Source organism: Seriola dumerili, unplaced genomic scaffold (genome assembly GCF_002260705.1).
Source record: "Seriola dumerili isolate Sdu_G_001 unplaced genomic scaffold, Sdu_1.0 BDQW01000219.1, whole genome shotgun sequence".
Taxonomy (NCBI): domain Eukaryota; kingdom Metazoa; phylum Chordata; class Actinopteri; order Carangiformes; family Carangidae; genus Seriola; species Seriola dumerili.
The window spans coordinates 7,522,268-7,537,198 of NW_019174474.1; the positions used below are offsets into that span (position 1 = coordinate 7,522,268).

General features: G+C 42.3%; 1 protein-coding gene across 1 annotated transcript in view; it reads left to right on the forward strand.

Annotated features, from left to right (window-relative positions):
- Positions 1-13,590, forward strand: part of LOC111228634 (39S ribosomal protein L23, mitochondrial-like) — a 34,336-nt gene extending 20,746 nt beyond the window's left edge. The window contains exon 5 of the mRNA XM_022754627.1: positions 12,525-13,590. Within this exon, the coding sequence (XP_022610348.1) occupies positions 12,525-12,689 (165 nt within the window). The 3' untranslated portion in view covers positions 12,690-13,590. The remainder of the gene's footprint in view (positions 1-12,524) is intronic.
- The last annotated feature ends 1,341 nt before the right edge of the window (positions 13,591-14,931 follow it).

The window sequence follows — 14,931 nt, forward strand, 5'->3', positions numbered from 1 at the left end:
TAACATTTTTAACTTCAGCCACTTTTCCCCCAGTGCTGTCTTCCCCTCTGTGTCTCTCATTTTTCTCTTTCGCATAGGGCTAGATGATTCATCATGTGAAAATTGCAATTTCAATTTATACCACTAGTAATTGTTGCATGACCATATCTCTCTTCTCCTGTATGCTAAGCACCTAGAATACAGTAGCTATCCAGGCTTCTTGTACTGTAAATCTTAATGTAATTCAAAGCAAGCACACCTATCAGAATAAGTGTAGGAGTGGATAATGCAGCTGTCCTGGAAACTTGAAACTCTACTTATCACAGATTTTATCACTTACCACACATTATTCCTTGTGGGTATACTTTATTAAAAACAATTATAATGTACAAATTGCCAGGATTATCATCTTCAAATAACATAATCATTTAACAAACCACTCTGGACAGCAGGGATATTTAAACAAAAACACTGAGTTCACAGGAAACACATTGAACTGTCTGAAGATGTTCACGTTTTCTGCCTTTACGTGCTGTGTTTTAGTAATATATATCATGACCAAAATTTTCCAGAAAGTCTCTGCACTCCAACAAGAGCTTTATTGAATGATTCACTATGTCCAGTGAGCCTTCAGGCACAGTTGCAGAGGCAACATTTTTATTAAATGTTTTTACTAAGAATTAAGACCAAAAAAATTAGAATAACAGTTCCAAGTGAGAAAATCAAGATTTGCCTTTTATCCAGAGTCATGCAGCTCTGCTTTCACTTAAATGTATCTGTCAGCATTCTACGCGTATAAATCCTCAGAAGGAAGGAATGGGCTGATACACTAATTAGTCTGTGTACATACATATGTGTGCACACACGTGCGGGTATGCTGGTGGTGAGCCTAATAAAAGGAGAAGCTTTTCCTGGCAATCAAGCTACGCTGAAAGGCCCCCATCTCCCTATGTGTCTCCTGATTTGGAAAATTCACTCCTAAGTAAAATCCTGTGTGTGTGTATGTGTGTGTGTGTGTGTGTGTGTGTGTGTAGGTTTCATAAGAGCTCAGTGGAGAGAGAACATGAATTATAGAGAACAGAGGAGGGTCTTAACCATCCGGTTTGGAATCTCACACGCAAACCTTTTTTTGAATGGCTTCAGTTGAGGCTCTTTGTTTCTTTCTCACATGTTCGACTTTTTACACTCACTTCAGGTCAGATGATACAAGCCTTAATGACATGAATGTGCCGTAGATGTTTTCCTAGACCAAATTTTATATTGGTGATTTTATCAAAAAAAACTAAAGAGAGACAAGTGGCACAAAAGTCTCGGCAGAGTAAAAAAATCCAGTGTGATGAAACAATAGATGAACGCAGTTCAGCTGCAAGAATTCACAGTAAGCTCTGCAGCTTCAGGACTCTTATTCTCTTTCTTTCTCTCTGTCTCTACATCTCTTTCTCTGTCTTTCCTTTTGTCAGTTTTGACTGATCATTACTTTATCTCTCTCTGCAGCATCTTCTCTCCTCACCCTCATTTCCTCCCACATTTCCTCCAGGTTCCCCTTATTTAGATATCCATGGCAACACACACACGCACACCAACAGGGATGCACATGCACCAGCTCGCATGCTCGTAACCTCTTTTGATTACCCCTGACCTCCTGACCTGTAATGACACAGCTGCCACTTTGATCAGCCAATCAGCATGTGGCGCCACCCAGGTTCTCAACAGGGCTGCCACTGGCCTGATAAAGCCCTCTGATAGGCCCCTGCTGATGCATTTCCTGTTTTGGTATGCTTCTTCGTTTTTTATTTTCTCCACCAGCTGGTCCCCGCATTCCTCAGAGTTGGGGAGGGGGCAGGGGCATTGCCTGGATGTTTATGTTGCATGTGCATGTAGGGGTGTGTGTGTGTGTGTGTGTGTGTGTGTGTGTGTGTGTGTGTGTGTGTGTGTGTGTGTGTGTTTTTTTGTACGAGGGCCTAACTGTGTGTGTGTTTGGTAGCCTAGATAGCTGGGTCTGGGGCTGAGAGGGGGCAGGGTAGGTGAAGGGGATGCTTGAAATTGGGGGGGAGGGTATGTGAGGGTTGTTTACATGCGTTGGTGAGAGAGAAATGGGGTTCATTGTGGGGGTTGGGGGGGTGAATGACATAGATGGAGGGGATAATGATAGTGAACAGCTGTTTGTGTGTTTGTGTGCGCGTGTGTGCGCGCGTGTGTGCGTGTGTGTATGTGTGCACGTAATGGGGGTGGATGGTTGACACAGGCAAGGTTTAGGTGTGATTTGGTGTTAAGGTACAGAGGTTGGGTGTGCGTCTAAGACTGTTTATGACTCACTGGTTGTTGGTCATTATTTCTAATATGGAAGGATTTGGTTGTGTTATTCTTGGCTGTTGCTGTTACTGTTATTGTTGTTGTTATCCTCCAAGTGTCCAGTTCAAGACCAGATGGATGTAAATGTCTCTGGCAGGGTGTGTATTTAGATGGTGATGATCTTTTCCTGAGAGCTCTGTTACCAGGGTCCAATGTCTCCAGTAGCAGGCTGGGAGCAGACATGCCCAGACTTGAAAACTATTGTGTGCGTTCACACACACACACACACACACACACACTCACACAAACACACGCACGCAGACACGCACACACACACCCTCTGTTTGTCTCTAGGCAGAAGTATGTGTGCCTGTATCACTGGATGCCCTGCACTAGTATGTCAGAGGTTCCCCTGCGATAGATCTTAAAGTATTTCCAGTTGACACCAGAGCCATTGCTCACCCACCTGCCTGACTCCTGCTCTTTGTCCCAAAAAGCACGTACACACTAGGGCTGAGGATCACTCTGTACCTCCCTATTAGATATGAATCTGTGTTTTATTGTTTGTTTTTTTTGTTTTTTTTCATGTACTTTTTATGTTTCCGTGCCGGTGACAAACCTGGCCGGAGGCATTATGTACTCGGGATGTTCGTCCATCCCTTTCTCGTGAACACGACATCTCAGTAAATGTTACAATTGTTCACATCGACTCAAGGATGAACTAATTTGATTGTGAAGGTCAAAAGTCAAGGTCACTGTGACCTCATGTCCATCCCATTCTTGTGAACGGGATATCTCAGGAACGCCTCAAGGGAATTTCATTACATCTGACACAAACATCCACTTGGAATCAGGGAAGAACTGATTAGAATTTTGAGGTCAAAGGTCAAAGGTTACTGTGACCTTATAAAACATCTTTTTGGCCATAAATCAATAATTCAGTTGTTGCTAATTAGGACAAAATTTAATAAGACTGTGTCTAATAGGATAAAATGATGAAGTGATAACATTTTGTATCCAAACTGTCAACTTCAGTGTGACATCATAATGTTCTACAAAAACACTTCTGGCCATTATTCAATGTTGTAACTCAAGAAGAGAAGGGGAGATTGTGACCATATTTCCTGCAACTTGAGTGAGAAATCTAGTTCTCACAGTATCACTGAATTAACAAAAGCATAATTGTTTATCTGTCATATAAAAAGATTCATTTCATTGCATTGAAGCATGTGCTGATGCACCAGTTCAACTTTCTCTGGCTGCCAATACCAAATCTGATATACACATAGTACTTAGATAAGGTACTGGCTGATATAGAATACCAGTTCAATGCAGTAAAATATTTTTTTAAAACTGAAACTGATAAGGAGCTGATTAGGAGGATCCTATGTGTATGGCTGTAACTATACATCGTGTCTTAGCTAAAAGTGGACATGAGTTCATGCAGTGTCATTCTTTTAAGATTGAGCTTGCTTTAATTATATTGTTTTATACTGTAATTATATTGTGAATTAAAAAATAGATTTACATTTTTATAACACTGACTAAGAAATAGTATTTCAAGTTATAGTCCTTAAGATTTTTGTGAAATCAAACCCTAGTTTTGATATTATTTATGGTCAGATTTTTATCTGTGAAGGCCAATCAATGTCTTTACATTCAGTGATGACCTCTTTATATAGTAGTTTTTATTGGCAGTGGCAGAGTCCGCCAGTCTCTTGCAAGATACAGATTGCCAACTTAAACTCGAGGGATTCACAGTAAAACAAAGAATGCATGTACTGTAATCCAGTGCAATTTTACATTAAGTTACTGCCAATGCAAACAGAACATCTTACTGCCGCCACTTCACATTAAAAAAGTTCAACTGGCAAAACGTGAGGGTTTTATTGTGAAGTAGCCACAGGAAATGCAGGGTGTTTGTCACATTTAGACTCAAACATCTTCTGAAAAATCTGATCTTGTTACTGTATATAAAAATATAACAATATAAAAGTAGGCAATTCATTTTACCAGGCATTCATGCACACAAAACACTGTCTGCAAACATTGTCCCAAAAAATCTCTCTCATAGGTCATTAATATGAATGACATGGAGACGCACACAAACAGACACTGCTGCTAGCCAAAGCTGACCAAGTTATTTGGCTGTTGCCGGGCTGTGGAAGAGATGTCATTGTAATTGGAGGGAGGGCCGGGGTCATGACCCTGAATGAACCCACAGCAGGATACTATTGGTTAGTGGTCTACTCTCACAGCCACTTAACTGTCTTTTACAGAGAGAGATGATTTCACTGAGCTCTCTTTCTCATGCTCAGCTGTTATTTTGCTAAATGCGCTTCAGGCTCTCATGTCATCTTAAAAGTTGACTTCTTCACCTGACTTTTTAACTCTACTTTAGCTGGCTGTTCATAGATAAAATGCAACCACATTACATCTGAATCAGCTGAATGGTTCTCACCTAACTGTCTTTCCTGAGAGGACAACAGTCCAGTTTTATCTATCTTTTGGTATCGACTTTCTTTAATCCTTCAACCCCCCTTCTCCCTGCTCTATCTCCATCTCTGTCTCTCATTCTTCTGTTCCTGGAATAGTTTGTACCAGAAGGTCTGGACGCAGGCACAACGGGGCAGATTAGTGTGTGTGCGTGTGTGTGCGTGTGGGTGTGCGTGTGTGTGTGTGCGTGTGTGTGTGTGTGTGTGTGTTTGTGTGTCAATGAGATAAAGTGAGAGTGAATGTGTGGCCCACCCAGGGGCCTGGCAGTGGGAGCTGTTTACAATCATCAGGCTACATCTCTTCTCCTCTCCTGCTCTCATCCATCGTCTTTCCTGCCTCTCCCAGTTTTCTTCGACGATTTTGTCTTTGTGATTGCAGATAAAAAAAAAAGCACTCCTAGACAATGCAATAATAGACTAAGAAACTGCAGAGCAGAGGTCAACAGTGTGGCTATAGTACTGAAAATCAACAGCAGGAGTGTTTAGCAATGCATGTTTGGCCTGATACAGGTGTAATCTGTAGCTTTTTTGGGTATTTGCTGTTTTGGCCTAAATACTTTAGCGTCTGTGTTTTAGCCTTTCAGAGTATGAGTCATTACTGTGGGATTGTTAATATACACAATACTCTGTTCAAACTGTAGATCCATTGCAAATTATTATGACATTCATGTTCCATCTGGGATATTAAGGCTGGCTGACATGGTTAAAATTATTATCACACTATTTTTATCATATCAATATTCAAGAATATGTATTTCTACCATCAGTATACAGAATATGTGTATAAACTTGGTATAAATAAACTTTAATAGCTAATTTTGTTAAAATTTTAAATGCTGCTTGCTTGGAATCCTTTGGACATCAAAAATGTGCATGTCATTAACATGATGAGATCATATCATCACAATTTGACTCCAGAAAAAGCTGATAACTATACCAATCTTGAATGATCATTCTAGGGGGTATGGGAACAGCGCAAATTTTCAGTTATCAGTCCCATTGATGAGGGCTTTACTTACACTTAGACTGATACTGTGGATGGTTTTAACATTTTATGTGAACACCAGGGACCACACCAGAACACGCCGAACACAAACCCTACACAACCATTCTGAAGCGGAGGCAAGACGATATTATTGGTCTGCAGCAAGGTTGATAGCACCTTTCACACCAAACATACCGGACACTGTCTCATGTCAGAGAAAAAACACCCTTCCCACTATTAGTTCTGTTGTTTTTGCCAGTCACTGAAAGAGTACAATTCAAAGCAAACCCGGTAGGTCTAAGTGAACTGAGGTATGGTTTGTCAGAATGTAATCTAAACTAACTACAAGAAACAGCCCGAAAAAACATTCTCATGCACATGTTGTCTGTTGTTTGGTCATTTTTTTTTTTTATATGATTTTACGGGTACAAGAATGGATGTTGACATTGGATAGCCAGCAGTTACTCATGTTTGGAAAGCCTAGCATAACAAAATGAAGCAAAGGCAAACCGCAGCCTGAACTGATCAGTGTAGTCACTTATTTCATTTTTATCTGCTATGAAGACCAGAGATGGTAAATTATGGCAAAAAGTACAGACAAGTCCACAATGCAATGTTAAACCTAAAGAAACTGGAGTCAAATTTGTTTTTATTCCCCTTGCTCCTTGGCTGCCAAAATCTGTAATCTTGCAGGATGACAGGTTGCCAAAACTCTGTCCAGTAAACAAGCTACTTGTGAGTCCATCTGACTTTCCTTTACAAGGCCCGGTTCACTTGTAATTGGGCAGTGTGAACTTAAATGAACCGAAAAGAAAAACTTAACAAAAATTTCATCTGTTGTTGAGACCAAAGAAAATAGACTCACAAAGGTGTGATCACACCTTTAAAATTCACAGTCAGGCTGCTAAAGCTTGTTTTGAACAAGTGCAGTAATTGCTCTTCTCTGTAGTTGAGTTGCCCTTGAGCAAGGCACATAACCTCCAACTGGTCAAGTGGAGCTGGTTGCAGGCCAACAGTATTAAATAAGCAACTCACGGCTTTGGGTGTTGATGTGTACAACTGCATGGATTGCTGAAAAAGAGCCTGATGCATGCTCAGTCAATGTTTCCCTAGATAAATAGCATTTATACACACACACACACAAACTCACACACACTCTCAGCAGGGGGTTGCCCTCAGCTCTAATCCTGGTAACCTCACCACTGTGGTCTCTCCCTCTGTAGTCTGCCAGGCTCTCCTACCGCGCGGTCAAAATGGATTCTACCGCAATGTGAACACCTCTCTGTCTTCTCTCTCACTATCACACACACACACACACACACACACACACACACACACACACACACACACACACACCACCACCAGCAGCAGTACTCAAGATGTCTCTCTGCTTTGCAATGGCTTACCCCACCATACCACCACACTGCCACCACAGCCGCATGAGCCACAGCCTCATGAGATTTCTCACCGCATCGTCAACACCTCTGTGTTTCAGCATGCGGTCCACTCTAATGACAACCGCCAACATCTGGTAGATTTTTATTGACTGCTTTGTGAATTGCTCTATCTTCTGATGCCTTCCGGATTGTCCCTCATCAAAAAAGGGATATGGGATATGTAGTTTGTCTGACTCTTTCCTGTCTCTTAGGGCCGGTGTGAATGGTTCAGTTCACATTTTCAGACCACTTAAAGCCATTTCGGGCTCTATGACCACATTGAGAGCTCCTCTGTTCTTTAATTCAGTCAAGTGTGGTCATCCAATAAGTCGGTGTGCTTGCCCCCCCACCCCTCAGTCACATCTTATTTAGTTCCACAATAACTCTAGGTGCTCAAGGTTTTTAGAGAGCACAAAAGAAAGGCTGATCTCAAGTCGTAAAAGAGTGGTTAGAATGTATTTTCTGATGGATTCAATTTTTAAGTTGTCTAGATTATCTGAATGGAAGTCGCCATTTGACCTCAAGTAGTTTTACAGCTGTTGAACAGTCTTCAAAGTAATAAAATGTTGTTCCAAACTTGTTTTAGTCCAGAGGACATAAAATCTGATACCATGAAGGCAATTCTGTGGATTGAGGATATTGGAAAATAAAGTCAAACCTACCTCAATGGGGTTGAGTAATCATCTTTGAAAGCCTCCTTTTGTTTTTGTTTTTTTTTCTTCAAATTTGTAGCATACTTCTTACTCTGTGCTTACTGTGCAGCCGAGTCAGAGGCATTTAAATGCTGATGTGTATCTCATCTGTCACATTGCGATGTCTGGTCCCGCTCCAGTCTGGTCCAGTCATGTCCCGTATGTTTTAACTCTCAGAGCAGCAGGTTGAATCAGCCTTTTGTGTCCTCAGCTGGTGACTGTGCCATAATGTTCTATTCAGCTCCAGGTTGGAAAGGCACCGTGCACCGGCACCTTCCTGTTTTCATCAAAGACATTTTAACACATCAAGCCAGAATAACTAAAGCTTTCATATTTCATACTTAAATCTAAGCTTATGAATAAAAAAAGACCCCCCTCCCCTCCTTACACATTTTCCCTGTATTGATTTCACATGCATTCCAACCTTGCCGGACACACGTTTCTCCATTTTTTTTCAACATTTTTCTTTTTTTTTTTCCTTCTCGTAAGGGGAAATAATTACACAGAAACACAACAGGACTTTTTTTTTTTTTTTTTTTTTTTTTTACAGCTGTTTTTGAGTTACGACTGCTTGCTCAGTTTGTCGCAGATCAGAGGCAAAGGTCAATCAGATAGAATACAGTTGTCCTTTGTGTGTCTCTTTCCATCTCTGGCCTGGTCTTCTCTTTTTTCACTCTCCTCTTTCCCCCTTTTCCCTCTGGGGCTGCAAACAGGATTACTTTTGGTTTGTGTATGACTCTGTTGTACCCACATGAGCCTACACAAACACACACACACACACACACACACACACACACACACACACACACACACACGCACACACACAAATGCACAAACCCAGGTTTGATTTGGAGACATTTCACTGAAGTACATTTGTACCCTGGAGGCTTACACTAGCTACACGCTAGCAGTACATGCCAATAAAGACACAAACCAGTTTCTGCTGAATGTAACTGCTGTGAAAACAACGAGGGGACACTCGATTGTTGTCCCTAATTTGACAGCTGTCCCCAATCAGCTGGTTAAAAGGCTGAATGTGGTCCCCAAATGTGACACAGGGCAGACCGACACGCTAAATGCACACTTCCTGGAACAGAACAAGTCATTGGATTAGAGTTTAATAAGGAAACATACACATACGCACAGATGGGAAAAGTGAGAAGGGTTGGTAGTGAGTCAATGACAACATTTGCGCCCCCCCCCCCCCAAGCTTCTCCTTCTTTTCCCATTGAGAGGGAAACTGTGGGTGTAATGGGATGTTCATGTGCGTAAGAGTTAGTGTTTACATCGCTGCAGTGTGGGGCCTCGTCCCAATATTCCTGGATGGCATCTTGATTCAGTTGGGAGCGCGGTGAAGCTGGTGGCAGATTGAGGGAAAATATCCACTCCTCCAATTTGTCGTCTAGGAAGCATAGTAGGTAACAGAAAGAAAACCCTGGGAGACACATAATGCCTGACTGTCTTTCTCCACTTTTGTCCTTCTTGGACAGGCCTTAGTCTTCTCCATAAATCACTCAGTGAGCACTCATACACACACTCCCTCTCTTTGCTGTCACACATAAATACACAAGAAGAGAGAGGCAGACAGACACACAGGAGAGATCATTTTGGCTTAGAGCTCACAGAGATAGAGTGTACATGGGCTTTGCCTCTGCTGTGGTGTGATGTATATATTTCAAGCAAAAATATGAATGCTGTCTGCCAGCACTTTCTCTCACTGCGGAAACTTGTCCATCAGACGCTTGACACAAGTATGCGCCCACACACACACACACACACACACACACACACGCACACAGGGTGTGGCTCGTTGCCAACAATAAGACTTGTTTAACGAGTCTCAGCGCTTTGTTGATTTCAATCTCAGGGCTTTGTTTTTTTTTTTTTTTGTGAATCGCGCTCTCAGAGGCCGGTATTAATCTTTGCCATGTGTATACACAAGGTGTCCAGTGCTGCGCCGTATAACTGTGAATTGTCATGCGACAACGTTCGGTTCAAGTTGGGTGAAGTCTTGTTTGGCTTACTGCCTCATTGTTCCTCACATTGCCAGGTCTGGTGTTTATAGCGCTGTGGTAGACTCAATCCTCAGTCAACCTCACTGTACTCTTCCTCACATCCTCTACCTCTGTCTGTCTCCATGCTGCCTCCTTCTCCTTCTCCTTCTCCTCAATCCTCCTCGTAATCCTGCAGCACTCCTGGCGTGGTCCAGTGTTTGTGTTCTGGATTCTGCGTTCCTCGATGGCAGTGTGTGCGAGTGCAGAGAGACACTGAGGGCCTTGGCAGGGCCATCGGTTTCCAGGTGCTTCTTTGGTGTTTGGCAGCCCTCTGCCTGACTAAGCCTTCTCCTCCTGACTGGATCTTCACTCTTGTCTGTCTTTCTGCATTACTGCACTCACTTTAAAAACCTCCTGTAGTTTGCAACACAGGCGTTGCCGCAAGACAGGAACACATGAACAGGGTAGCTTTTCTTTTGATTGAAGGTTGTGCATGTTTTGCTCCTGCTGCTCCTCAAAGCTGGTATCAGAGAGTTTAGACTCAAATGGCCAGGTTTGACAGAGTAACATGAATTGAAGTCTGTAAATGTATCATGCCAAAATAGTAGTTTCTATAACAGTTATGTTTTGAATGGTTGGATGTCGTTTCATGCCTGGTCATTGCCGTCTTGTCAGATCGGACATGTCGGGCCCAATTACAGTTCACATGCATAAAGACTGTGTTACGGTTAATAACTTCATGCAATCACCTCTGGATCTGTGGAGGCTATAAACCAGCCAGCCTCTCTCACCAGGGTGTCTTGTTTTCCACTGAAAACTCCAAATTAGGATTAGTCAGTAACTAAGAAATACTGGAAGGTGGACTGCCTCATTGTTTCTTTGCTTTTTAAAGAAGAAAAGCAAATTTATTGGGGGGGGTGGGGGGGGGGGGGGGTTGAAAGTTTTAAAAATGTAATTATACTAAAACTGGAAGTAAAATATTGTTTTTGCAGGATAAACATTGTGTGCTTCTTAGCTGTTTATTGTTTTTGAATTTGAGGGACGCTGTAATATGATTAACAGCTCATTTGTATTTCCTCCCCATTTTCTCTTCACTCTCTTATTATCAGAGGTCTCCCATAAGCGGCCCATGTTGCAGATCCATTTGCTGTAAACTGTGGTTAACAGTGTCCTCTCAAAGCAGCAAACACCACAAATTTTGGATCCATGGAGACATAAAAATAGAGAGAAAATTAGTTTAAAAGCAGTCTGCTGCTTTTAAATATGTGGTATGGAGCATCTCATAACTCGTGTGTCCTCGTCCAGTCCTTATTTATCTTGTCTAAAAACTGATGTTTTTATGTTCATAGCTGGTCATAACCTTACTGGTAAAAGACTGAAAACACATGCAACCATGCACCTGAGCACACATATTTATATATGCACAAGTGTAAACATACAGTAATAACACCCGAGACTCCTGCTGTAGGTCGTCCCTGTCAAGTAGAGTAGACAAGGCCAACTCCATTCTGCATCTTTGGCTGAGTGAGCTTTATGTTGTCTCCCCCTTTGGGATTAAACCATGCTATGTGGTAATTATATGCATGTTTCTCTTGGTATTTTGGGGGTTGGAGACAGACAAAGTAACATTCACATCAGAGCCAGACCATTCCTTAACGCCTACACACTGACCCCAAACAAAATATTTCACATATTTAAACAGAGTAGTTGATTGACAATTGTGTTCATGGAAGCAATTCATTTTATAGCATTAGCCCTCCATATAACATAATTGAGAAGTTTATGAGTCACATAATGACACTTGACTGTTTGTCAGTGGGAAGCTGTTGTTTGGTGTAGACTACAGCATTAGTGACCATTAATCACTTTGGGAACATTTGTTAGGATTAACAGTTGGCTCAAAATCCAAAACACAGTGATAAAAATGACACGTGTAAGTGCAGTTTCATCATCACGAGTTATGACCAGGCTTTATATGAAGTTGAGTCTCTCAAGGGTGACAATGACTTGGCTCCAGTTGAGATTGATAACAGTGAATTCTTGTTGCCAGGTGTCCATGGCAGAGGCTGAGAGGGATAGGCAATGGATATGTGTGCATGCATGCACCCACTGACCTGTTGTTTTTTTTTTTTTTTTTTTTATGTGGGTGTGCAAGCATGCATATGTGTGAACTGTACTGTACTCTACGGTATCCTGACACAGACTACGGTTGGGCCAGCGATGCATTAGCCATGGCCAGAGATGGGTTGGTATGGAATAAATAATGGATACCATCCTTTCCCTCTGAATAAATCAAGACCAGAGAAATGGAGAGAGATGAGAGATTAAATGTGGGAGAGAGTTGGAGAAATTGAATGCCAGAGAGAAAGAGAGCGTTTGTGTAACTGGAAGAGGGATATAGAGGGAGAAACAGTGTCCTGAATTCCAAATCAGTATCTCGCTACTCCTCTCTGTAAAGAAGAGGAAAATGCAGTTTGACACGTTTTTTTTATTGCACAAAAAATTGCCATATGAACTGATTTTAAGTGGATAGTAAACAACTAATTCCTCATATTTTTAGGTAGGAACATGATGGTTTCTTGGCTAATTTTGCTCCTTTTTTTTTTTTTTTTTTTTTTTTTTTTTTGTATTTTTTCACCTCTTCATCCCAGGCCCAGGGCCAGACGTTCACCTTCCCCGACATCTTCCCGGAAAAGGAGAGGGCGCCGGAGGAGGGCTCCATGGACGAGATGCAGGAGAAGTTCATGGAGGACGAGAAGCAGAGGCAAAAACTCGACCCCAGGAGAGGAGGGGTCACGGAGTGGTTCGGACTCTGAGACAGCCCACTGACCGGGAACTCTATGCGCGTATGTCTGTGCGTGGGTGTTTCATTGGGAGCATCGTGTATTGATTTACAACGCGACTGTTGTGATGTCACTTCTATTTCTGTAAGAAACACTCAGTATGTAGTAAAGAAGAATGAGCATGTGTGTGGGAGACTGGAGACATGTGTTTTGTGTGTGTGTGTGTGTGTGTGTGTGTGTGTGTGTGTGTGTGTGTGTGTGTGTGTGTGTGTGTTTGCAAGGCTCCAGTCCAGTAACCCGAGCCAGAACAGAATCACAGGAGGAGGAGAGTGGCCCGGCTCCATCTTTCATGAAACCAGCCCACCGTACAGAATCTCCATCACCTCAGATGACCTTCTCTCCTTCCTCCTCCTACTCTTCGGTCCCACCTCCTTCTCCTTTTACTCCTCCTCTTTGGCACCAGTACCTCAGCATCTCCTCCTTCTTTGTCTCTCCTCTTCCCTCAGGAGTTTCCCTTCCCTTCTCTTCTGTCTCCTCGTCCCTCTCCTACACTCCTCTTCCTTTACCATACTGGGGAGTGGTACAGTGTGGTATCCCTAGTAGCCCTGACTCTCAGCCAGTTGGATCAGCCTACCTGGACAACCCACATCCTTTCCTCTTTTATGAGTTTGCCTTGGATTAATTGACCACTTTAGGTAAACAACAATAGAGATGTTGTTTCAGCAAAGCAACGACATGGAATTTGCCGGAGTGTTTTATTATTTTGTGGTAGCACCTCTTGCCATAACGCTGAGAAAAGATTGTGCGCAGTGTTTGTGTGAGTGTGTGTTTGCCTAGCATGCGGGACTCGCCAGCGAATCTGTCTAATTGTAAGTGCTGTTGGAATAAGAACTAATAAACGGTCACTTGTCCAAAAGTGCTCTGCTTACTTTTTCTTGTGTTCTCCTCGCCTCATCTCCCACGGCTGCTGCGCTCAACAACTGGCACTTCGAGACTGTGTTTGCCACACAAGCTGGCCTGCGAGTGTGCCAACGTGGTCTGGTAGCTGTTTTGACAAAGTAATGATCTGTGTTTGAATCGGGCCACTGGAGGACTGAGCTCTCTTACGGTAATAAGGCCCATAAAGGGGAGGGACCTCTCCTGGCCTCACTCAGACCCTCCATTATACTGAGAGGCCAAGGTAACATTAAGTGTCCCCCAGCCGTGACCACTAATGCTGGCTGGCTAATACAAAGGTCCAGTCCCTGACCTCACCCAGCCAACTCAGCTATCACTAAGGAGAATGTCAATATTGAACCTGTTGGCCCATTGTCTGCTGCCTGGAACCATTCACCCCCTGCGTCGCTATAAAGCAATCTGATTTGGAACAAAACAAGCGTCCTGTTACACAGCCACTCCATTTCTTTTCTGTCTGCCTTGTTCTCACTTTTTATTTTTCTCTTTCTCTACTCCTCCTCTCTCTGTTGCCCAGTCTGGTCCTCTAGAAAAACAGCTGCTTAACCAACAAATTCCTGTTCTTGCTCTCCTCCTGGCCTGAACAGACCCCACATGGAAGTTGGGAAATCAAGTTCTGGTGTTTGCCAAGCAGTAATCTGTCCCTGTTCTCCCTCTGTTCCTTGTCATGGGGATACCCTGTTCTCTCTAAAGTCAGATACACTTACTCGTACAAAACCTACTGCAGCCATTTCTTATATCAATAATTTGGCATTGAGATGCTGAACTTATTACTTTGTTTAAGGCCTGTTGACGATGGTGGTTATGTGGTATTGTGGACATTTTGGATACTGCTGCTTAAAGTCAGAAAGATGGCAAATTTTATAGCGCACAGACAGACACTGAGACACACTTGAGTAATGAGCTCATCTCTTGCTCACACGCATAAATGTCTCTTAGTCATTTTAGCTCTTTATAAAGACCAAGTAAACAGCAACAACTAATGAACTGACAAAAAGAAAAACCTAAAACATTAAGGGGGCGGAAGGAGTAAAAAAATGAAGTTACAGATCGAGACATAAAATGAAACGATATTCTCCTAACAGACTGGTATCTGAGTGATTAAAATGCTGTTTCTCAAAATCATTTAAATTATACTAAAAATAAAATAAAGATATTATATTTTTCCTCCCTTGATAATAGTTGTACTAACAATGTAATTTGAGATATAATTCGAATCAATAAAAATGTTACCTGAGCTGAAGAAGACTTTGATTTTTAAGCGATAACATCTGTGGGGGACCTGCCAAAATTGCTTAGTGTTTGGATGTGAATAAAACAG